The 25,940-nt window shown below is 46.0% G+C and overlaps 1 protein-coding gene across 4 annotated transcripts in view; it reads left to right on the top strand.

Annotated features, from left to right (window-relative positions):
• The window catches only part of qki2 (QKI, KH domain containing, RNA binding 2), a 71,156-nt gene that overhangs the window by 27,691 nt on the left and 17,525 nt on the right, over positions 1-25,940 (top strand). For all 4 annotated transcript variants that reach the window (XR_004763976.1, XM_035404555.1, XM_035404557.1 and 1 more), the window contains exons 3-4: positions 4,342-4,458; positions 14,899-15,042. Coding sequence is in view for 3 of the 4 variants with exons in the window: in XM_035404555.1 (XP_035260446.1) it covers positions 4,342-4,458; positions 14,899-15,042 (261 nt within the window). In the remaining variant the exon portion in view is untranslated. The remainder of the gene's footprint in view (positions 1-4,341; positions 4,459-14,898; positions 15,043-25,940) is intronic.

Raw genomic sequence — 25,940 nt, 5'->3', positions numbered from 1 at the left:
ATGTGTCCAGTGGGAAGACTGCCCCCTACAGACACAGCACCACCACGTACAGAAGCCCCACTTAGCTTTAGCCGTCAGGCAGGAGAACGTTGCAGGGTGGATGTCAGCTTTCAAATTTACTAATTTAATTATAGGTTGCAGGCTGTAATATATTATAGGTTACATTTATTGCCGTGTGAGTTATAGTTACTGTCATTTACTCATTTCATTGTTGAGAATCCTATCCACTCTGTGCATTTTCTCCAGTGCTGGGGCATTTTATCAAATCAGAGAGTGTTTGTGTGTGTGTGTGTGTGTGTGTGTGTGAGTGTGATAGAGAGAGAGAGAGAGAGATATGTTTGTGCACATCTGCTGTGATATGTGAGAGTAACTGTAAATGTCCTTCAGTAAATGCAGCCTTTAGTTTGAAATACACTTCCGAATCTCAGGCTCAGCAATACCTGCTCTGCTGAGTTGGGTGGTGAATTGGATGTGATAATTCTGGCCTGCACGCTTTCCTCCCAGTTTCGTTTATCTGTTCTGCTGACGTGCCACGGATGCAGATTTGTGTAGAAAGAAGTTTATGTTTGTCTGCCGAGGCTTAGCAGAAGTGCTGTGCTGAAGGTATTGTTGCTCTTCACTGACTGTTTAAACTCGGCACACAAACATCGAATGTCCGTGTGGTTACACGGGTATCGCATGCGTGCATTTACGTGTCGCTCACATAAGCTGATACACCTACATGATTTACGAAGTTTGTGTCAAACTTTTCTGCAGTCGTCCACCCCGAAGGAACCTTTTATTGAGTCCGCACATGTATCAGTGCTTTTAGTACACGGTGATACGCTTTAAGAAGCAAGAAACGAAATCAGCAAACAGTGCAACAATTAAAAAGAATTTTAATGTCAAACATTGCTCTTACAAAAATGCAGTCGTTAGAAAATTCAGTCAGCGTGCTTATGCGTTTTGAATGTGTCAAATGCATTGACCTTGTTTACATACAGCGTCGTGTTGCTCTAAGCGTGGAGGCTAAGTGCAGATTCTCTGAGTGCTGTGGACCGTGGGACCCGTGTGGCTCTTTTGCTAGTGTAGGCGGTTATGCGGAATGAATGACAGTCGAACCGCTAACGACGCGGGCTAATGTCGGTCTGACACAGGAGCGAATCTGATGGGAAAATTACCCTTTGAATGCAGGCGAACGGCCCCCGCTGCACCGGCGCGGAACGGCGAGCGTTCTCTTCGAAGCCGAGCGCCGTCGCCGTGTAGACCGTCCCTTCTTCAGCCAGTTCCTCTAAATCCCACAACCAACCCCCCCCCCCCCCCCCACCCCCCACCCCGACCTCGGGAGACATATTGGCGTAAAATGAAAAGATGAGTTTTACATTAGCGGCGAGGGGGCGGGGGGTGCAGATAAACACGGTTTTTCCGTGTTTACCCCTAAAGGGCCTGAGACAACATTGCGTCGCTGTCAGCTACGGCATGCCGTGAAGCCCTGTTTGAGCAGAGCTGCACGGCGCTACACGTTCTGTATTCTGAAAGGTACTGACATGGCGTGTACGCACAAAAATATCATTTACTGTTAGTAGGGCCTTTTTCCTTTCAGAATCGACCTTTTATTCAGAAGGACGCATCCATTTTGGAATTTGCATTTCAGCTTCTAATTATTTTACATTTCAGTCTGTTGATACGTTCACGGAGCATGTTAATGGAACGCATTTTAATGTACGCTCTAAAAATGGCGCACTTAGGGTTTGGACAGCATTGAAAGTATCATTAGGGTTCCACTTTTTAATCATGCAGTTTTTTATCTTTGAGTTCATTTTCATAATTTTATCATTTTTGAGTCAAATAGTATTCACACACGCATACGCGTTTTGATAGCATTATTGCTGCCACTTAAAAGGGATGATATGTAAATTGTAAAATAGATTAATTGAAAAATTTTATCTACTTGACCTGCCTAAAGTGCTGATGTGTTCCAGGTTGTCAGTCAGTGTCACATGGAATGAGTATGGGTGATCAATTTAAATGCACTTTTGTACGTCGCTTTGGATAAAAGCGTCTGCCAAATAAATGTCATGTAATGCAAATGGTTCATGTGGGTTTGGACCCTTTCAGAATTTTCTGCATGTTTAGCACACTGAAGAAGGCTTGGGCCAAAATGCCAGTGCTTATCATGCTTTGTACATCCATGTAATAAAGTTGTTTATTGAAGTATTCTACAGAGGGTCCTGTGGTTTTTCGTTTCAACCCTAATTTAGCGCACCTGATTCTACTAATTAGCAGCTTGACGAGATCACTAGGTGTTGAATGAGGTGCGCTTTGTTGGGGTTGGAGTGAAAACCTACAGCATGGTAGATCTCCAGGAACAGGGTTGGGCAGCCCTGGTATATAGTATTTCCGGATAGAGGCCAAACCCATCTTGAAATGGCAGTTTTTTTCCCCAGAATACCTGATCCAGCTTCATGTGCGAATCATGCGATTTTGTTTGGCGATCTCCAGTGAATGTATGCAGCTTATTTTTTCTAAAAGCAGACAGAAATCATTGCATAGAAATTAACCGAAAAATCAGAGCAGATTCCAAACTGCAAGTCAAAGCACCTTCCAACTAGCCTGCTGCTCCAAAAATATTTTTTTTCACCTCATTTCTAAAATAATGGATGATTCACTGCTTTAAATGAAGTGAAAACTTCATTATTTTCATTTCAAAAACTGGAATATGACTTTAACTTATGTGTGTTCCATACTCAGTGGATGAACTCTACTTCAATCAAGTGGTATTCTGTTTGTGCTACCGGATACAATGAGACAATTTGAGCCATTAGTGAGCCATTACCTCCTCACACAGTTACAATAAACAAACAGTAACTACTGCAGACTATTACATTTTTGTTTGGGTATAGTTATTCACTGTTTTAAAGAGTGCCATCAATAGCATTTGATATTTGACCGTTGAGTGAAGCCTTTGAGTTTTAAAAACTCTTTTAACAAATAATGTTGTTACTTCAAGACTTATTTAAATGCTGGCTGGGTATTATGCTATACTCATAAACATAACTGTAATCATGGTTCGAGGTGGTTCATTGTGCTTTAGGTAGGCTAATTTATTGTGTGGGCAGCTATTGTGCTATTCATCAAGCTGACGCTGATTTCTGTCAGATTTTCTGCCTGTTTTTGTGTTTTTCTGGCCGGCCATCTCCCGTTTCTTGCTTTTGCTAGATGTCTTTCCCTCCTTTTTCTGTGCGGTTATTTTACCATGTGGTTATTATTTTTTGAAAGGTTATTATTTTGTTCGGTTTTCATTACGGTACTGGATAACTGTTTATCCGGGCGGTTGTTATTCTGCCAGATGGTTATGAATGGCCATGTAGTGTAAGGGTCAGGATGCTAGGCTAAATTGAAACTGCGGGTTTAATTCCCAGTTGGGGCATTGCCATTGTTCCCCTGATCAAAGTGCTTCATCTCAATTTCCTTGGGAAGTATTCAACTGCACACACAAATATGATGTGTAAAAAACGGAATTATTATGGCATGAACTTGTAACCTCGAGGACTGTAGTTCCAGATTTTTTTTTTCTGAATGGTTGTCATACTGTTACAAAACCGTGGCATGATGACATGCCAAATGGCGAGTGACCGCAGACAAGAAGAAATCATAATGGGGAAAACTACTATGCAATTTTCCTGCAGTCCCAGTTCAATATAGCCTAGTGATGAAATCACCATGATTTGAAATATCATTGCAGCTAATCAAGGCCATTCAACAACAGGTGAGCAACATTAGTCAGCAAGATAGCTGGTTATCAATCATACTCTAAGTAGCTTTTCAGGAAAGCCTGAAGGGAAATCTCCTGGTCTTAAAAGGCACATCATGTCTGAAATTGTACCGGTGAATTTTGATAGCTGGAAGGGCAGGCCCTGCCTAAAACAAGTCTCTTGAGTGAAACCATTAAAGCAATGATGAATTAAATGCTAGCAGGTTATGGGGTGTGACTGAGTAGGGTTGTTGGTCAAGATATCACCTTTCCAAAGCAAAATTGGATCTGTTTTTTCCCAACTTAATGGAACATTCATTTCTAATTATTTTCCTAACATCCAGTTGGCTTTATGAGAGCATCCGTGGCGTCCATTTTCTTTTTTGTTCTCTATCCTTGGCGATTAGCAAGAGCCGTTACAGCAAAATGTCACAATGCAAGTGATAAGCAAGGTAAAGTACAGCGTGTCATATTGTCGGCAGGACGATGTAACAGATGTGTGGAGGAGCAGGTGTAGGCAGGGTGCGGCCGCTGCCTGCACGGTGGAGGGCTTTTCACGGCGAGCTCTCTGTGCTGAACTGTGTGTCTTTGCGTCTGTGTGTTCCCAGTTTAATTTCGTGGGGAGGATCCTGGGGCCTCGGGGACTGACGGCGAAGCAGCTGGAGGCGGAGACCGGGTGCAAAATCATGGTGCGAGGGAAGGGCTCCATGAGGGACAAGAAAAAGGTGAGAGGTCAGAGGTCGCCTGCCGCAAACAGGCGGGAGCACCGAACCAACTGAGCCTCTGCTCTCTCCTGCTCTTTCAATGAATATTTCTGGGTCTGTTTGAACTGTGGGACCGTGCTGATAGGGGACAGCTTCAAGGCTCCAAAACATTCCTTTCAAAAGTCACATCTATTGAAATATCTACATAAAAAATATGTGTATATCTTTGATTTGTGTAAAAAAATACAGTTCTCCTTGGATATATTACACTGTGAAATATTCCCTACATTTTATGCAGAATATTGGCTATATGCAAGTGGACATAACATATGTAAGTGTTTCTCAAATAATAGATTTGGTACATTTAAAAAAATATATATGTTAACAGAGATTGCATATCGTTTAGAAGATTCAAGATTCAGCTGTAAAATCAAAGAACATCAATAGAGGTCCTTATTTCTTCTAATAACTGGAGGAAATTTGCCTAATGATAAATCATGGGAGGTTTAATATCTGTGGAAGAAATGGAGGAAATCTCCCTTTTGTTGTTTCTGGAGGTCTACTTGCCATTTCTGTTGGCCTCTCCAAAGCATATTACAGGCAAAAATGCCTCAGCTGATACACGACACAGAGAAATATGACATGTTTTCAGTTTGAGAGCCGTTTACGTTTCTGATGCGAATGGTATTTTTACTCTTTGACTTCTGATCCACCTACAGTACTTTTCTTATCAACATTCTTGCTTCAGCTTTCTCAATTCCTCAATTCAAGAGGGTGCCAAAGTGAGACCAGAATGTTCCACGTCTTACTTGTACTTCGTCATAGTTACTGTGTCAGAGGGCTGAACAGCTCTGCAAGGGCTATGCAATTGGCTCACAGATTGAAGACGCCACAGGAGATGTGTCTGCACTGAGGCTGGGAATATCCTGCTTACCACCACGCTCCCTCCCCAAGGCGATAACAGGGGAAATTATGGATCCTCCCATGGGCTTCCTGGCCACAGACAAGCTCAGGATTCCGTCCAGACAGGAAGATGCATTACTGCACTGAGACCAAGTGCCTCAGCTTGTGAGGTCACTTGAATGAAGAATCACGCAAGCTATTCGAAGCCCTTTATTTACTTACCGTCATGAATGTAATAGAATAAGGAGACTAAAGAGAGTGCACAGACATAAAGATCATCATCAGAATGATGAAAGGAATTCTTACTGTATGTAATGATCTGCCGATAAACAATATGGTAGGCCTGGGCTACTGTAGCCTAAAACTTTTTTAGCTTGAAATAAAGCTTTTACTGTGATTCACTATGTAAGTTACAGCAGATTAACAGGCTCTCCCCCTTCAGCACAAAAAGCCTTCGCTCACACAAAATAAAACATTGTGAAATATACTGTGAATATACTGAGAATAACAGACAAGCCTGTTATTTACTAAATTAAATAATCTTTTTTTTTTTTTACAAAATAACATAAAATTTCGAAATAGCATTATTTGATTTCCCTGCATTATCGCCATTAAGCTTACCTCTATATATGACTTCTGGTTTTCATGGCGACACCGGAATTTCACTGGATCAGAAGTACTTAATTACATTATTTATAAGTATTTAAATAATTCTAACCTACACGCACACACATACACACGTACCCCACGCAGATGCACACATACACACGTACCCCACGCAGATGCACACATACGCACATACCACACACACATGCACACATACACACGTACCACACGCAGATGCACACATACACACGTACCACACACAGATGCACACATACGCACATACCACACACACATGCACACATACACACGTACCGCACGCAGATGCACACATACACACGTACCACACGCAGACGCACACATACACACGTACCGCACACAGACGCACACATACACACGTACCGCACGCAGACGCACACATACCAACGTACCACACACAGACGCACACATACCAACGTACCACACACAGACGCACACATACCAACGTACCACACGCAGACGCACACATACCAACGTACCACACACAGACGCACATACACACGTAACACACGCAGACACACACATACACACGTACCACGCGCAGACACACTTACACACGTACCACACGCAGACACACACATACACACGTACCACGCGCAGACACACACATACACACGTACCACACGCAGATGCACACATACACACGTACCACACGCAGACACACATACACACGTACCACACGCAGACACACATACACACGTACCACACGCAGACGCACACATACACACGTACCACACGCAGACGCACACATACACACGTACCGCACGCAGACGCACACATACACACGTACCACACGCAGACACACATACACACGTACCACACACAGAGACACACATACACACGTACCACACGCAGACACACATACACACGTACCACACGCAGACGCACACATACACACGTACCGCACGCAGACGCACACATACACACGTACCGCACGCAGACGCACACATACACACGTACCACACGCAGACACACACATACCAACGTACCACACACAGACGCACACATACACACGTACCGCACGCAGACGCACATACACACGTACCACACGCAGACACACACATACACACGTACCACACGCAGACGCACATACACACGTACCACACGCAGACACACACATACACTCGTACCACACGCAGACGCACATACACACGTACCACAGGCAGACACACATACGCACGTACCACACACAGATGCACACATACGCACGTACCACACACATACACACGTACCACACGCAGACGCACACATACACACGTACCACACGCAGACACAGATACACACGTACCACACGCAGACGCACACATACACACGTACCACACGGAGACACACACATACACACGTACCACACGCAGACACACACATACACACGTACCACACGCAGACACACATACACACGTACCACACGCAGACACACATACACACGTACCACACACATACACACGTACCACACGCAGATGCGCACATACACACGTACCACACGCAGATGCGCACATACACACGTACCACACGCAGACGCACACATACACACGTACAACAAGCAGACACACATACACATGTACCACACACAGACGCACACATACACACGCACCACACGCAGACACACATACCACACGCAGACACACACATACACAAGTACCACACGCAGACGCACACATACACACGTACCACACGCAGACACACACATACACACGTACCACCCGGAACACACATACACACGTACCACACGCAGACACACACATACACACGTACCACACGCAGACACACATACACACGTACCACACGCAGACACACATACACACGTACCACACACATACACACGTACCACACGCAGATGCGCACATACACACGTACCACACGCAGACGCACACATACGCACGTACCACACACAGATGCACACATACGCACGTACCACACGCAGACACACATACACACGTACCACACGCAGACACACATACACACGTACCACACACAGATGCACACATATGCACGTACCACACACAGACACACATACACACGTACCACACACAGACGCACACATACACTCGTACCACACACAGATGCACACATACGCACGTACCACACACATACAGACGTACCACATGCAGACATACACATACACACGTACCACACACAGATACACACGTACCACACGCAGACACACATACACACGTACCACACACAGACACACACATACACACGTACCACACGCAGATGCGCACATACACACGTACCACACGCAGACGCACACATACACACGTACAACAAGCAGACACACATACACATGTACCACACACAGACGCACACATACACACGCACCACACGCAGACACACATACCACACGGAGACACACACATACACAAGTACCACACGCAGACACACACATACACAAGTACCACACGCAGACGCACACATACACACGTACCACACGCAGACACACACATACACACGTACCACCCGGAACACACATACACACGTACCACCCGGAACACACATACACATGTACCACACGCAGACACACATACACACGTACCACACGCAGACGCACACATACACACGTACCACACGGCATTATGCATCTGCTGTCCCCCAAGGTGAAGACGGCCTTGTCTCTGTGCCGCATGAAGCCTTTGGCCAAAATAGTTGATGGAAATACCCCGCAGGTGTCCAAACATTTTCTTTGGCCGTCCCATGCCTGGCACAGGGTCTGCCCCGGGACTGAGGGCTGTTTTTAGAAACACCCCCTCCCCCCTCCCCCTTACCTCACTGCGCACACTGCAAAGCATGGTGGGGGGTGTGGTGCACTTTATCGCTTCCCAGAACTGCAGCACAGTTTTGTCTTTCTGAAGCACACATGCGCGTCCAGCGTCCTGGCTCTACTGTCCCACCAAGGTGTGGGCTTTTCATTTTGGGGTCTTCTGTTAGATTGCTGCTGGTGGCCGTTTCGTTCTGCTAGCTCTGTTAAATGTGTTTCCGCCAGTGTTTTACGCTATCGTTCCATCAGACGTGCCCCAGCTCACGCAGTATTACCAATGAAAGCCTAATGTTTTCTCAGTCCTGAAGAGGTCATCAGCAGCTATAGTCATCAGGGTGTAACATATTCTAACCCATAGCCTACCCCACCCAATCTCAACAGATGAACTCCCCCCCTGCCCCCCCCCCCACCCACCCACACACATGAAAAAAGGAAATCTACACAGAAATGGCCAAAGCATGAGGTTATTTATTTTGTGTATCTGTTTATGTGCGTGTGCGTGCGTGTCGGTGCACGGTGTGTGTGCGCGTGCATGTGTGCTTGCGTATGTGTATGTGTGCGTGCGTGCGCATGTGTGTGTATGCACGTATGTGTGTGTGTGCATTTGTGTATGTGCGTGTGTGACCACACAGTTCGCCTCCTCCCGGATGGAATTTCATGCCGTAGTGCAGGCGAGTCCTTTAACAAAAGAAACGTCCTCTCCAGGGAGCTTTGATGTGCAGTAGGCTCTCTGCGCTCAAAGCCGATTACAACACAAATTAGGAAGGAAATTCCTCCTCGTTCTACACCACAGACGTTTCTCAGGCCTGAATGGACCTCCTGAAGTGTGTGTGCTACAGTTGAGTGCTTCTGGGGGTCTGGGAGCAGTGTATGCTGCACACACAATTTTGTGTCATTGGAATTTGTTGGTATTTCTTGGCTCTCATTCTAAAGAGGTAAGTCTCATTTGAAAATCCAGTGAGTCTCCTTTGTACAATTTTGCAGTCAGTGTCGTATTGTTACTGGAGGACTATTACTTATTGCAGCAGTTTCAGACGTACTTTATCATGAAGCAGGAGACAGTCGACTATAAGCCAAGATGGGGTGGTCAGCTTGTTCTCGTTGAAATATGCTGTCAAGTGAGTGTTTTTTACACAACCGAATTCAGATGTCTGTGTTGCATTCTGGGATACTACGTGCAGTTAATATGAAAGGTGAATGAACTAGAGGTATTGTGCGTGCCACATTGTATTGCCTCTTCTGGCTCGGTAGCACTTCGTTCTCCTCTCCTCGTGGCAGAAGGCAGGTTCCAGAAGGCAAATCCTCCAGAAAAGGAGAAAAGGCAAAGCCGCGGAACTAGTTTCCCCGGGCGTTCTTTCCCCCTGCTCCAGTGTTTCAGCTGCAAGGTTTTCCGTCTGGAAGAAAATTATTATTATTCCGCCCATTCACTTTCTCTCAGAGGGTGAAGCATTACCTTTGCTCAGATTGCAAAAGAAAGGGGAATGACCTCATGGTAAGTGATTATGGTCTGTGCCGTGCCGGAGCGCGGGGTAAATACAGAGTCCATGTGAGCGGGCGCAGCAGGAGATGGGGCTTATGACGGAGTATTGCCAAACTCACCCCTGGGAAGGGGGCGGTGCTTCCTTCCAGCCATAAACGCAAGACCCCAGGGCGCAGCAAGCTGTTAATTAGTCCTAATTGCACTCTGAGGGCAGTCGAGCCCTCCGATCCGAAGTGCGAAGAATGAATATTCAGCCACGGTCTCATTTCCCAAAAGGTGGATTAGGTGCTGCAGCCACTTGCAGCTTTACGTGTGCCGTTACAACGCAGATGTTATGAGCGGGTGGTTTTTCGTAAACCTGTTTTGAGTCATCAAGTTTGCTGCTTTTATCGAAGCCGCTTGGAGGGAAACAAATGCTTCTCAGATGCTTCCTACACAAAAGAATGTGGAAACACCCCCCCCCCCACATCTTCCCTGATTTGGAATGCCCAAAGATACCCAGCCGCGCTTGTGCTACGATATCCTCAGCTGACGCAGCAGAGTTTAGACAAACGTGCGCTCTCCTCCGAGACTGTCCCCAGCTGCTTGTTTTTCACGTTAGTCAAGCTCGCACAGACATGAGTCTGAGGAAGACACTTCATTTGCAGCTTTAGCGAGCGGACTGCAAGCACCCGATTGCCTAGTGGTACTAGACCACTAATGAGCAGTTAGCTGCGGATCCTGGCAGACCAAACCATCCCTAACCCTGTGCTACGTCACCCCTACTGGCCACAGTCAGCACTGGGGTGGTTGAGATTCAATCCCAGGCTGCAGGCCTTATCCATGCATGACACCAATGACTTAACAGGATGAGCCACCCAGCAACCCCTCAAACACACATAGTCTAGAATTATGATTACAAGGCCACCCACTGTGTATTTCTGTAGACTAATGCAGTGTCAAACTAACACCGAAATGTAACAAGGAAAGCAGTCAACACATAGTCAACACACAGAATTTATGTAATTAAATTTACAAACGCATAGCTGAGTGACTGGGGAAATAGCGGCACAATAAAGGGCACCACATTTGCATAACGGGATTTGCGAAATGGCCAAAATCGAAGCCATAGGAACTACAGTATCTTTCAGCCTAAAGTTCCAACTTAATAGGGCAGGAATGGAGATAATGGGGGGGGCGGGGGTCTTTTGGGGTTTGAAACCGCCCACCCAGAGATATGCTTAAAATGTGCAGAACTTGATCTTGAACTCACACAGAAGATGATTATTGCAATAAACATCTACCCACAATCCCCCCCGTCCCCCCTCCTCCACCACCCAAGGTAATGAAATGAATTCCTGGCTACTGCTATTGGAAAGTGAGGCCCAGATTTGTAATCACTTGTATATAATGATTTCTGTGGGAGGGAAAGCCTTGAAACAGACGTGAATATTGCTTGATTGTTGGGTTGATTGGTGATATGGGAAATAATACCCTTAGATCCAGTCATTGGTAAGACATGCGGAATCACAGCGGTGTTCTGAACAAAAGGCTCCTGGTTCTGGAAACTTGAACTGTAGAAAATAAACAGCGAGTGGAAGTGAGCCCAATCCGTCTTTCTGTTAAGTCCATTCAAGTTCGGAGCGATGGAAGCATTTAAACACATGTTTACAGCGGCCTTATCTGATCAAAACGCTGGCTGGAACGGAACCTAGCGGAGAGGGCCCAGGAGCTAGCGCGGAGAAGGAGCAAATCCCTCTCATTACCGCTGCCGTTCTGATCCCTGGCGGGAAGAATGTCGCCCGAGTCATCGCCGTCACAGCCGTCGCCCCCGTGGCAGCCATGTTGTTTCGCTTTTTTTTTTTTACCTGACTGACAGGCTGCATATTCATCTTTGCAAGTACGTGGTGAAACATGAATGGAAAAAGTTGCTATTAATAGCTGGACTTCAGAGTTTGAAGGAGATTTTGAAAGGAGCCTTCGTGTTGTCAAATGAGCTCTTCTGCCGTTTCAGTGTACATTTATATGCCGCTGTGTTTGTTTTTCAAACAAAAAAAGGTTGCATTTTGTGTTTGCATTTGTGTTTGTCACACTTGTAATGCACAGGCTCTTTAACCTTGAAAGATATATCCGTTACTAAGTACAGCATTCCCACCAAAACCTTATATAAGCTAACTGGGTTGCATTTATGGATTAATATAATTATTTACACTTTAACAAATGAATATGTTTAAAGGGCGCAAAAACAGACTGGGCGTGCTTAAACAACAGAGCTTTTACCTGCTTTCGCAAAAACACTCCAGAAACCCACTCGTAAAAGTAGACTAATGGTTTTGGAAAAATTCTGAAGTGCTACGGGATCTAACATGCTACAAAACATATAGCCTAGCCAGACCCAGAATATTAGACCAGAGCATTAGCAACAACATTAATTTTACATTATCAAGAGTGCATTAACATTCATTCCTTCAGTGTTCTTAATGTATTCAAATGACGGAAAGCAAACATTTTTCATCTGCATTTTTTGTCATTGGTGAATGACGTGCAGTTGGCAGCAACATATTAAGGGACTGGAATTAAACCGAAGTACAGATGCTAGCATTTGTGCATTAAGAGCTAGTGTTTATGCTGACAGAGATATGGTGTAAACAAGCACTTTAATAGAATGAGAAGCACATTAAAATAAAAGCTGTCCAATATGTTCTTCCCCTGGCTGGTCTGGAATGGTATTTCTTGGGACTGGCTGTGCTTTTTTGTATGCAGCGTGGTGTTTTCATCAGTACCTTGACTGATTAGTCATGTGGCACGAGTAGACGTAGATGCAGGAGCTTTTGTTTGAAAATCAGCAAGCACAATTGTGAAAATTTGCCCTTCTAGATAGCCATAATTTTATCCATTTCCAGAAGTGGGGGAAGAAAGACTATTTTGCATATGTGATTGCTGTACAATCAAACGGTGATTTTTGTTTATGCGACATTATTTATTTAAAATGAAGCGATGCCGGGTGTGTTTGGGTGTGAGATCTTTCTCCCATGATGCATTGTGTTGTATTCTGAACCTGCCTAGTTCTCTCTCTCTCTCTCTCTCTCTCTTTCTCTCTCTCTCTCCTCCTCTATTCCCACTATTTGTCTTTCTCTGTCTCCCCTTTCCCCTCTGCAGTAAGCTACATGCTTCTCTATGGGACATGGCCAAAAAAGTTGTGACATTTTCCAACAGGGCTATCGATCTGCTGTGTTGCACAGTTTAGAATGACTCCATTTGGCCTGGGAACCAGTCCCAACCAGGGTTCAGACACACCTACTGCGACTACACCACTGTAGTCTCCCATTTAAAAAGATCAATCGCATGATTTCCTTCAGAACCAACCTGAATCAATGTAACAGTAATATTTTCTGTAACATATTTGTTCATTTCAAATTATTATTATATCTGTTGCATGTCTTGGCACTGTATCTCTTTTAAATTCTTTTTTTTTTTTATATGCCTGTTCATTTATTTTATATCCATTTACTCAGTCAAGTCTTCTTGCCTTTTAGTTCTAGTTGGTTTGGTTTTGTGCATGTATTGGTTGTTACTTCTTGTTCCAGAAGGTGGTTAAGCATGTTGTGTGTTCGCCTGTCTTCACGGCCATCGAGCGGAAGCCAGCTGGAGTGTGCAGCTCCCAGCACTGCACTCAGATCAGTTTTCTTCTATCAAAAATACACTGGGCAAAATACAGGGGTCTCATCATTCTTGAAATCTTGAAAATATTGTGATCCTAAAAATGTATTTGCGTGCCTCTAAAATAATATTAAATAAATAAATCAGTACATATGGACCATTATCATTTTTAGCAAACAAACATCCATCTTCCTTGCCAGCTCACTAGCTTGATGTCATTTAATATGAAGACCAGCGTTTTCAGTGAGCTGACGTCGCTAACAAATTGGCCAACTTTCTGGCTTGCGCATTAAGCCCACTGCCAAAATCATCGAGGCATGCATTCACTGCCAAGTACATCTGCAACTGTGTGTCCTTGCTGAAACAAAATACTATTAAAGTAAGGTGTCTCAAAGTTTTCCAGTCCCATACACCACCACCCCCGCCCCTCAAAAAAACATCCTCAAAGTTGCCCAATTTAACATTTTCTGCTGCGCCAACAAAAAAAAATCCTTGGGAAGTCTAATGCTTATCCTTTAAAGAGCATTGAAAAGTCATGAAAATGTGGACACGGTTTGAGTGGAAACCTTGATGAAGCACCAGGACTGGCAGGCAAGGAAGATCTTCTACCGCGCCACCTAGTGCTGGAGACTCGCTTCTGCACCGGAGACACTCGGCGGCGCTCTCCCGTTAGCGAAGTTTTGTCCGTCTCACTCACTCACCGCAAGGGAAGCTCCCCATTGGCCGACACGCCCTGCTGCGAGCACCCAATCCGGCTTCTCCTGCTGAGAAATGGCGTTCAATGGGTTTTTAGGAACAGGGTGTGTATTTCTACCACAGCAGGTGTAATAAGAAGTTAGCCGCTAAGGAAGGTAGCGCTAATCCTAGAGCATGTCAGGGAAAATAGGCACGGTTGGCAGTATAGTGCCATAACATTGTGACAGAACCACATAGCTTAACAAAAAAATATTCAGCTGTGTCTAAAGTGTTGGATGCCTTATGCCAGTACACTTGTTAATGGTCATTAACTGGTCATTTTATTGTTGTCTTTTGCTATCTCAAGGAGGAGCAAAATCGGGGGAAGCCCAACTGGGAGCATCTGAACGAAGACCTGCACGTCCTGATCACGGTGGAGGACTCCCAGAACCGGGCCGAGATCAAGCTGAAGCGGGCCGTGGAGGAAGTCCGCAAGCTGCTGGTGCCGGCGGTGAGTTCTGCCATCTTGGCGGTACCCCTGGCTTCGACGACGGCCACTCCCACCTGTGGCTCCCACCCAATCAGAGAGCCAAAATTTCACTTGTGCTGTGATTACTGGTGCGCTGATATAAAGAGTGTGAATTACTAACTGTGGCTGGGAGGGTGGGGGTCGGATGGGGGGTGGGTCGGCTAAAGGACAGACAAACTAAAGAACAAATTGGTCTGTACAGACTGGTCTCAACTTGCATAAACAAAATCAAAAAATATAGCAATAATAACGAATAGCCTGCTGACATAGCCTGCTGAAATGAATAAGACACGCGGTGGGCTATCATTTATTATGCGTTGTTTGTTACAGCTGCATTAGAGAAATCTGTTGCGGAGTAGCTGCCCTTTAAATCCAATTATCATTGTGGGAGCGGCGTGCGTTACCACCGAATGTCAATCGCGGGACTCAGCCGGCGACTCGGTGAATAGCAGCCCTGACACTTCTCATTAAAACCGGTCAATACCGGAGCCTTTATCAGCTCGACGCGTTGCCGTAGCGCATAGTCAATAGCGTGAACTTTTTGTGTACGTGCGCGTATCGCGTATGTGTGTTTGTTTGTGTGTGCGTATAAATGACCAGGGTCAGACGCTTTTTCAGGGCGTGTATTTGAAGTACAGCTTTTTTCAAATTCAGAGTATTTAACCTGCTGAATTCATTTTAAAAGAAACACGTGTTACAATGTATTTGAGGCGCATTCAAATATTTTTAAGAATTTCGCTATTTTGCAAAGATCACTTTTAAACCAGGTTTGAAATTTCGCAAAGTGAAATTTATTTGAAACATGCTTGAATATAAGTCCTCCAGGAAAGTGAAGGCCATTTACTTTTATTAGCACTGATTTTTTCGTTTGTCCCCTCCAGATTTTACCGCAGACAGGCGAGCGCAGCTCGGGGCAGTTCTCTGAAAGTTTAAAAATCATAATCGGTCTAATTCAGACCGTGCTTTGGACCATCTCAGTAAGTGGGTCAGTTAGTGGATAAAGAGGGGACTGAGTGTGGTTGAGTGGTCCTGCGGAATGCCGTTTAATCACATAAGATCTAACACGGGTTTCGGTCTGTACACACCGCACAAGTACACGTACATACATACACCCCTCGCCAGAGGAACGTGACTTCCTGCCATCGCTTGACTGCAGGAGAGGTGAAGAGTTTAAATTAGGCTTTAAAAGCCGTCATGCGCTGACGCGAGCTCTAATACAATTAGCATGACCGGCGCGGCTGATATCATTGATTTAATTAGCGGCGCTCATGAATTAATGTAGAGCACGAGACGCGATCGGGGTCGGGCCCCAGAAGGATCGGCCGGGATCGTCGAAAGGTTCGCCGTCTCCGTCGAGCTCGGCTCTGAATGGTAATTAACCCGGCGGCTTAATTGCGTGACAGCGGGCGAAGAGGAACCAGTTAAAGTCCTTAAAATGAGCCGGAGGAAAAGAAAAAATAAAAGTCACAGTCGGTGTGCACGTGGAACAGCTAACGCAATAATAGTGATGGTTTCAGTCTTTTGTGCTGTCACATCAACAATTAGATTTCCATAATCTGAGATTATTTTATTCTGTGAGGCTTTACTGTCCAGAATAACTGTGATGATGAGTTCACGCGAAACAAAATTTCTTGAAAGTCTAAATGTAATTATCATAGATTCTCTCTATAAATGCAGTAAAATACTAGTGTCTGGAAAATGTATGACAAGTTTAATATCATGTCCTAAGGCCTAAGATAGGGCCTATTCTGTGAATGGTGTACGACTCCAAAGCTGTGCACCTGAGTTATAGTTTAGAGGCCATATATACATTCACAGTATAATTGACCTCTCCCAGTGTTTTCATATGAGTAGGGCAATGACCCAGCAGAGAGCATCCGAGTCTTCTCTCCTGCCACAGAAGACCACCATCCCATTGGGCAGCCATGGTAACGCCACGGGTAACTGAGCGAGGATGATAACATCACGCTGGGCTGCCATGGTAACATCCCTCTGGGTACCAGAGGAAATGTGCTACCGTCCTACTAGGCTGCCATGGTAACAGCTCTGGGGAATTCCCCCCTCTGGCCACTGTCGTGACTGACAGCCCTGTCCTTTCCTTTCCAGGAAGTCCAGAGCCAACTCCGGGTCGTTTGCCGTTTGAGTATTCTTTCTTCCACGCGTTGATTAGCATTTGAGAATGCATAATCGTTATCTTGTTTGCCTCCAGCGCTCACATACACTTAGAAAAGAAGCAGGAGACTTTGTTCTTTGTGAAAAGGGAAAAAAAAGGCGTACAAATGCTGTTTTAACTCCCCTGAGGGGGTGGAGAGTAATCAGTGTTGGGATTCGCATTTAGATTGAACAAAGTCAAGTGACATTTGACTGCTTCCATTCAGAGGAGATGAGTGTGTAAATGTTCTTTTGGCTGTGTTCCCATTGGGGAGCGAGAGAGAGTAGGTGTCTGTGTGAGAGAGAGAGAGAGAGAGAGCTCCATTCAGATAGCATGGGTATGTAAATGTTCCTGTGGATGTGTTCTGCTCGGAGGGTGTGTGTTATACATTTTACTTTGCTCCTTTCAGAAGGGGTGGAAGTGTGTAAATGTTCATTTTGCTACGTTTCCCTTCAGAGGTAAAGAGCATCTGTAATTTTTCATTTTGTTTCATTCTCGTTTGAGTGTATGTGTGTGTGTACGTGTGCCTGTGTAAACTTATTTTTCTGTGTCCTATTTAGAGAGGATCAGTGTGTGTGATTGTGCATTTAGCTTTGTAAGCGTCCTCTAGCTGTGGGAGCTGGTTGTTAGGGTTAGGGTTAGGGTTAGGGTCACTGTTCTGTGTGAGCGTGCGGTGGAGACTTTCACCACTGCATGCTGGGCCTCTCTCCTTACGTGCCCCAAGGCGAATGATTCAGGTTTTCTCGAGAGTCTGTCTCTCCAGCGTCAGCGTCAGTGCACAAATACAGCTGACAAATCTTTTCACACAACAACTTTTTCTGTTTATGACAGTTCTTTCCTATGATGTACACATGAGCAGATCAGCTGCCACAATACATTTAATCAGATACCCCATGTTTATAAATTGTTGTAAGGAACTTTTTTGTTTGGTAAATGGACAACACAATCAGGAACATGCTGGGCGGCTGTCATGTAAAAACATGTTCTCCGGCTATACTGTTCATAGATCCCCGACCGCTGTTGCCCCACCCCCTGGACCTTGCTCCGCCCCTAACCCGAAGCCCCGCCCCCGGCCTTATCCTGCCTCACCACCCCCTCCCACTTTTGTGGCTGGCTGCGGCCGGCGGTGTGTGAATGAGGAGAGTCGGGCTGACTGCCGCCAGCCGCGAGAGGAGCAGGCGTCCCCTCGTAGCGCGGGCCCGTCTGACCGCGTGTGCAGACGCGGAGCGACACTCCCCTCGGCTGCCGTTTGTCATTCGGGTCCCGCAGAACGCGCGGGGGCGCGGCGTGACGGCGCCACGGAACGCCCGTGACAGACGTTTCTTCTCAAAACCTGCTAGCGTGAGCGCACGAATGTGAATGAACGAGCGCCATTTGTGGAGCTCGCACAAAGGATGAAAGAATGAAAGATCCCGTTACGACGGAGTCTAAATGATTACTAGCACAAAATTTGAAATCCTCTGTCAAAGACAAAAAGACGTACTAGTGTGTACACACCATGCCTGGTTGAGATTTATAGTAAGCAAAAAGTCCCAAAAAAAACTAACAGACAAAAGAAAATGCAGTGGTCATGGGATAACTATATTTTTAGCGTTATTTGAGTAGCCTTTCCTAGATTTGAAACTAATAATTATTTGAGGGTAATAGCCACACAGCCAAGTGGAGTTTTTCCAGGAAGTCGCAGCGCATTTTCACGCCGTGGCAAAAGGCAAAGGCAGAGTGGTTAAGAAACTCAAACCCCTAGAGGCGCAGGTCTACGGCTACTACAGCTGCTCCCATTGGTTCCCCAGCGTCTCCTTGACCCCTGCCCTACCACCACCTGTGGCTCCATCAACCTCGCGGAGCACCCGGCGAGGAGGGTGGGGGGGGTGCTATAATTACCCCCCCTCCACCGCTGGCCCATGCGCAAGCCACAGCGGCGACTGGCCGCGTGCCCGGGGGCCTGACGGACAGCGGCAGCTGTGATTGTCAGGCCAAGGAGATAAAGGGAGATTTAAACGAGGGACGGGGGGGTGGGAGGCAGGCAGTGGCTTCGCGTGCTCCTGTGGGACACGGGGGGGGGCTGAGCACACTCCCAAACCAGAGTCTGAACGGTCTGAACAAACACCTCCACCCCCCAGGAGAAACGGTGTCGATGGTTATCCTCTACTGACAGAACCGCCGCTCGCCTTTAAGTTCGGCTTTCATCTGCCGGTTTTCTCTTCTCAGTGCGTATCTTCTCTTTCTTTCTCTCAATCTTACTCCGTAACTCTTCATGGAAGTGTAACCGGAATGTTCTGACTCATCTGGCATGGCATCATTACATTACATTACATTTATTTGGCAGACACTTTTATCCAAAGCGACGTACAAAAGTGCATTTCATGGTCATAGACAACTGCTAAACACAGGTTGAGTAAGGTACAATACTTATTTTGTACAGCTATTTCTAGCCAAGAACACAGTTTAGTTCACACAGTGAACACTTTTCAGACCTAACCTCTGCAAAGCCAACTAGGCAGAAGAATAAGCTACAGTATTAGGACAAATACAAATTTCCAAAAAGTGCTGGGATGGGGCAACATGTAACAAGTGTCATGAAAAAAAAAGGGGGGGGGAGATTTAGAGTGAAATATACAGCGTGGTGGTGGTTAGTCTAGGTATAGTCTGAAGAGATGAGTCTTCAGGCCACGGCGGAAGATGGGTAGTGAGGGGGAGGTTCGGAGAGGGACGGGGAGATCGTTCCACCACTGGGGAGCTAGGGTGGAGAAGCTCTGTGATCCCTTTGGGCGGGTGGGAGGGGGTTTCTTGGTTGTTCCCAGTGAACATTTTTTATGTTGAAATGTCGATGAAACGTCGTCTAGGTGTTCGGGTGAAAACCCAGATACTTTTGGTCGGGCAGTGCAAAGTTTTTGAGCCGGCTAGGACGTTGCCAGGGCATAAAACCTGAGCTATATTTGGGTTAACCTTGTCCGTATATGTCAGCGCATCTCTCAGCCAAGATTTCCACCCCTCTAGATGTCTGGGCAGCCCGTGGTAACTTCACCCATCCTAGGGTTCACAGCGCCTCAGTACAGCATGTACTGCAGTTCTGGCGGATGAGAAAGTAATGCCGATTGTCATCGCGTTCGGCTTCGTCCATCAATCAGAGGGACGCAGAGAATGGATAAGAGTTGTGGCTCACTGGCTCGTGTCAGTTTCCATCTGTTCGGGTCCCCAACAGCCCTGCCGCAAACACGTTTCTCTGCCACAGATTCCCCGGAGGAAACCCGTAACGTTACAACAACGCTGCTGCAACAAAGCGGCAACGTTGGGGTTGACTAACACCCGAGCTGGGGCGCAGAGAGGGAGAGACAGACAGACAGAGTGCGATTGAGAGAGACAGAGCGAGAGAGATAGAGACAGAGTGGGGGAAAGGGAGAGAGAGAGAGAGAGAGAGAACAGCAAGGCGCAGCTGATCTCTGACAGAAGAATAAAGATGCTTTACGACGTTTTCAGAGTTGCATTAATCCTGAGCGGCCCAGCAGCGGCGAACACAGAGGAAGCCGTGGATTAAGGATAAATCATGCGCCAAGGTGCCGTGTTAATATTAGCAATTACACCGGGAATACTTGTTTGCGCAAGCAGCGGTAGTTGCTGGAGATTTGTGGCGGCAGTTATTGGGAGGTTACGTTCGGGATAATAACATTGTATTGCCGCAGCAGCGCAGCAGAACCCAAGGCTGCAGTCCCGGCGTGACGTCTGCTGTAATTTCTGCATGCGTTTATATATTTATTTCTCAGAATGGCCGGAGCGATACCCACGCAGAACCCAGGAAGGCTGTTAAAATTCAGCGGACGCGGCGCGTCGGAACACGAGAGCGCAGTAACGCGGGCGCGCTTTATGAGTCAAAGAGGCCGTTTTGGCGGTTTGGGCTCTGACCGGAGCCCTCGAGGGCCGCAGTGTCCGCGGGCTTCCTTTCGAACAGCGGCCGGGGCGGGCCGCGGAAACGAACAGCGCCCCGTGGACTCTGGCCAATCAAAGGGCAGTAAATCACCGGGACTGAAACGCACCGGAGAGAAAAAAAACCAGCAGACACCCCAACCCTCAAGGACGGGAACCCGACACCCCCCGGTCTAGAAAACATCTAGCGCTGCGCCCGGTCTTGAATTCCCCGAGGGTCTCACAGCTTGTGCTGTGCGTAATGTCATTATTACACGCATCAGCACTGTAACATATTTCCCAGTGACAGCGCAACGTCGAATGTGGAATTAATTGACAACGTCCCCCCCTTTATTCTGCTGACAGACCTAAGCCTCGGAGAAACTTCTGTAATCAATTTTATTAATCCTTTTAAAAAGAAACTCAATCAAATCCCCCGTAGTCTCATTTTGTTGAGACTGGAGATAAACGGGAGTGTGATGTCTATGGTTGATACGTGGAAACAGTTTAATTTTCCTTTCTATGCATGTTTTACAGAGATGTGTTATATCCTTATAGTGTGGTGCCTTCAATTGGACACGGTATTCTTACAGTAAGTGTGGACTGATGAAGACGTCTGTGGTGTTGAGCGCGAATAGACATAAGATACTATTACACCATATTACTTAACATTCTTATTTAGCTCCTGCCATTAAATAACCTTCTCTTAAAATGATATTATTCACTTGGAGAACTTTTTGTTACAGTATGATTTAATTCTCTGGGTGTCTGCCCAATTTTTGTATTCTTGAACTATTTAGTAGTGTCCAAACTTTTCTGAACTTGCTAGAAAGTGAAAGTATTCTGTAAAAGTTTAGAAACTCTTATGAAAACTATCGGTTCCAGTCTAGCTCGCACGGCACCCTGCACGAATACAATACCAGCTGTTACTCCGTATTTTTAAATCCGCTTTTCTAATTTCTGCTGATTTCACTGTGACACGTCACTCCGGCGGTCCTCTGTCAAACGCTGTTTTGAAGTCATGCGCTCTCATAATTTAATTTGAGACCGTGGCTTTTGTGGCATGGCCAGGGAGGCATCGCGTGTGATCTCCCTTGGGGAAAGCAGTCTTAGCGATGGTGTTACTTTTTCCAGGAATGATTCAGACGTCCTGAGGGATAGATTCCTAAGTATTATGGGGGGGTTCGGGTTAAACTAATAGCCCTGTGGTTTCCTGGATCAGGATTATCCCTTGTCAGAAGACCGACATTATATATCTGTAGTTTCTAGAGATGGCATGTGGACTAATAATTGTTGGAGGTTTATAATCTCCCATAGTTCCAATGGGTGCTCTTGGATATATGTCATTAAGTATTTGTCATTGATATAGTACTTCACCTTCTCTTGTCTTAATATCCTTAATATTGCAATTGAATATATAGTATTGTATTTTAGAATGTATTGTTATGAAACTATGTCCCTCCTCCTCCATTTTTGCCTCTTCTCTGACTTCCCCTTTCTAAAGCAGTAATTGCATTGGTGTTGTTGAAGTACTTTTCCTCAACCTGAGCCGTTAACTTTTCTAAGAGCCTCTTAGCCAACGCTTATTTTGTTTTTAACCTTGGCACACGTTTCGCTGTGTTAACTTGAAATAAGAAGACATAAAGGTTGTCGATATGTGGTTATCACATTGAAAATCTTAGCGGTAGAGGTGCTGGCTCTAAGTGCACTCTGCTATAAATTGGTTGAGGCAATCCTCCCAAGCCATGGCCTACATTAAATCCAGCCGCGGTGTATTTTGACCTTGACGGTGAATGATGAAATTAAGCAAAGTGATCTCTTACACAGTCATTACATGTCAGGCTGGTGCTGGAATTAAAGGTGTGTGTTTGAATAGCTAAAAGCGTCATGCTAAGATAGCGTTCCCTGTATAAAAGGTAAGCAGAAAGCATATTTAACTTTGTGTGAATCTCAGATTGGGTCAAATAGAGCAGAGGGCGAGGAGTAGAACGCTCTCAAAATGCTCTCAGAACGTTAAATAAATGTGAAGTGTGATACTGCAGGTCTCAAGCTGTGGAGTCTGTTTTTCCTGCGGGGTCCATCTAAAACAGATGAACACTTGATGAGCGTGTGTGTGTGTGTGTGCGTGCTTGCGTCTCTGCTCGTGTGTGTGTGTGTGTTTGTGTGCGTGCGTGCATGCGTCTCTGCTCGTGTGTGTGTGTGTGCGTGTGCGTGCATGCGTCTCTGCTCGTGTGTGTGTGTGTGTGTGCATGCGTGCATGCGTCTCTGCTTGTGTGTGTGTGTGTGTGCGTGTGTGTGTGTGTGTGCATGCGTCTCTGCTCGTGTGTGTGTACGCGCACACACTTGCGGACGGTCCCTGCACCTGGCGAAGTGCGTTCTGCGGAATAACACGCCGCGGTGGCTCCTTTTGGGGCGCAGGATAAATAGTGGAGAGGTAAATCCCCTGTGACAGGGCAGTGCTCTGGCTGTGGTTACATCGGCTCGCTCTCCCGCATTAATCTGGCCCGGGCCAACAATGGGACAGACATGCCAGGCCTGGACATCCTCCATATTCTCTCATTCCGACGCTCTGCTTTCTACTTCCTTTTCTTCCTCCTTTCATTCTCACTTTGGGCCTCATTTAGTCTTTTTCATTGCTAGGTCTACCCTTGGTGTTTTTGGGAGAGGATAGAGTTTTTTGGGGTTTTTTTTAAATGGGGGCTTCCCCACACTTCCACCACCACAGGGTTTAGTATCTTCAAAAATATTTATTTGGGGAATCTGACAGGCAGTGGTTGCCTGTATTTAATGCATGTGTGTCTTTGCTAATGTTTCTGAGCATGTGTTGCTCATTGACGTCAATGTGCCTCTCTCTTCCTGAACTGAAATGTTTTGGAAAGCAGATGTATCTTGAAGCTGTTAGAGAAATGGAATCCTTAGAGGAGTATTCCCTTGAAGAAACAAACAGAAACGCACTTCCGAGATTGACACTGATTAACTGTGAGACATGTGTGTGTGACTTAGAGAGAGAGAGAGAGAATGAGGCAAGTTGCTTTTAGCTTTTTTCATCAGAGTTTCTGTAAACTTTTCACAAGTGTGCTTTGTTCAGCTTGAACCCAGCCCAGACACACACACACACACACACACACACACGCTGACACGCAAACATTTGCACATACACACATACATCACACACACACACGCACACACCTTGCACGCTCACCACACTACACACTCCCCACTGTTCTTGTACAGCACTGACTCACTCAAGCTGTTCCCACAATTACTCACTGTCCAGTTTTACTCCCAGGAGTTTTTACAGTATCTTAATATCTTAATGTTCGTCGAGGTTTTCCTGCTTTTTAACATTCACTTTCATTATTAAGGGTAAAATATTGGTCGTTAACTGGAGAATTGGACCACACTGCCTTCTCCGGAGCGGAATTGCAAATGGCCAGCATTAGTATGTCCAGCCACCGGAAGCGTTCTCCCAGGATAGCTGTGCATGCATATTAATGCTGCAGGTGCAGCCAGTTGGTGAGGCCTTGGCAGCAGTGTGGCCTGCGGTGAAGCTGCAGTCCCTGCTGCCTGCCCAGCTCTGGGCTGGCAGGATGTGAGCACGCTCAGATGCAGACAGTGTGCAGATGCTTTACTCTGGACCTGTAGGATATCAGCACATAAATATGTAGACGGTGTGCAGATGCTTTACTCTGGACCTGTAGGATATGAGCACATACATATGTAGACAGTGTGCAGATGCTTTACTCTGGACCTGTATGATATGAGCACATAAATATGTAGACAGTGTGCAGATGCTTTACTCTGGACCTGTAGGATATGAGCACATAAATATGTAGACAGTGTGCAGATGCTTTACTCTGGACCTGTAGGATATGAGCACATACATATGTAGACAGTGTGCAGATGCTTTACTCTGGACCTGTATGATATGAGCACATAAATATGTAGACAGTGTGCAGATGCTTTACTCTGGACCTGTATGATATGAGCACATAAATATGTAGACAGTGTGCAGATGCTTTACTCTGGACCTGTAGGATATGAGCACATACATATGTAGACAGTGTGCAGATGCTTTACTCTGGACCTGTAGGATATGAGCACATACATATGTAGACAGTGTGCAGATGCTTTACTCTGGACCTGTAGGATATGAGCACATACATATGCAGGCAGTGTTCAGATGCTTTACTCTGGACCTGTAGGATATCAGCACACAGAGATGCAGGCAGTGTGCAGATGCTTCACTCTGGACCTGTAGGATATGAGCACATATGTAGACGGTGTGCAGATGCTTTACTCTGGACCTGTAGTATATCAGCACACAGAGATGCAGGCAGTGTGCAGATGCTTCACTCTGGAGCTATAGGATATGAGCGCATAAATATGCAGGCAGTGTGCAGATGCCTTAATCTGGACCTGTAGTATATCAGCACACAGAGATGCAGGCAGTGTGCAGATGCTTCACTCTGGAGCTATAGGATATGAGCACATAAACATGCAGGCAGTGTGCAGATGCCTTAATCTGGACCAGTAGAATGTAAGTGTACACCATGCCAGGTAGGGTGCAAAGTCACTAGTTCGTACAGAGAAGGGAAGCAGTCCTTATGCTGCAAGGTTCACCCTAATAGTACTGCCCAGCGTGAGCCCCTTTTTTCTCTGCAGGTCCTGACATAATAAAGACGGTTCCACTCGCTGCCTGGCCTGACCTGAGCTTCAGCTCGTTTTCTGCAGGACCACCGCCGCAGAGCGTCTGGCTCTTTCTTTCTTCCACTCGGCTCATTGATGTCTCAGCGTGATTTGACTGTTCATTTCCAGCTGACTGCAT

Source organism: Anguilla anguilla, chromosome 2 (assembly GCF_013347855.1).
Source record: "Anguilla anguilla isolate fAngAng1 chromosome 2, fAngAng1.pri, whole genome shotgun sequence".
Taxonomy (NCBI): Eukaryota; Metazoa; Chordata; class Actinopteri; order Anguilliformes; family Anguillidae; genus Anguilla; species Anguilla anguilla.
The sequence above is the reverse complement of the archived record's forward strand: the minus strand, read 5'-3'. Positions and strand labels throughout refer to the sequence as shown.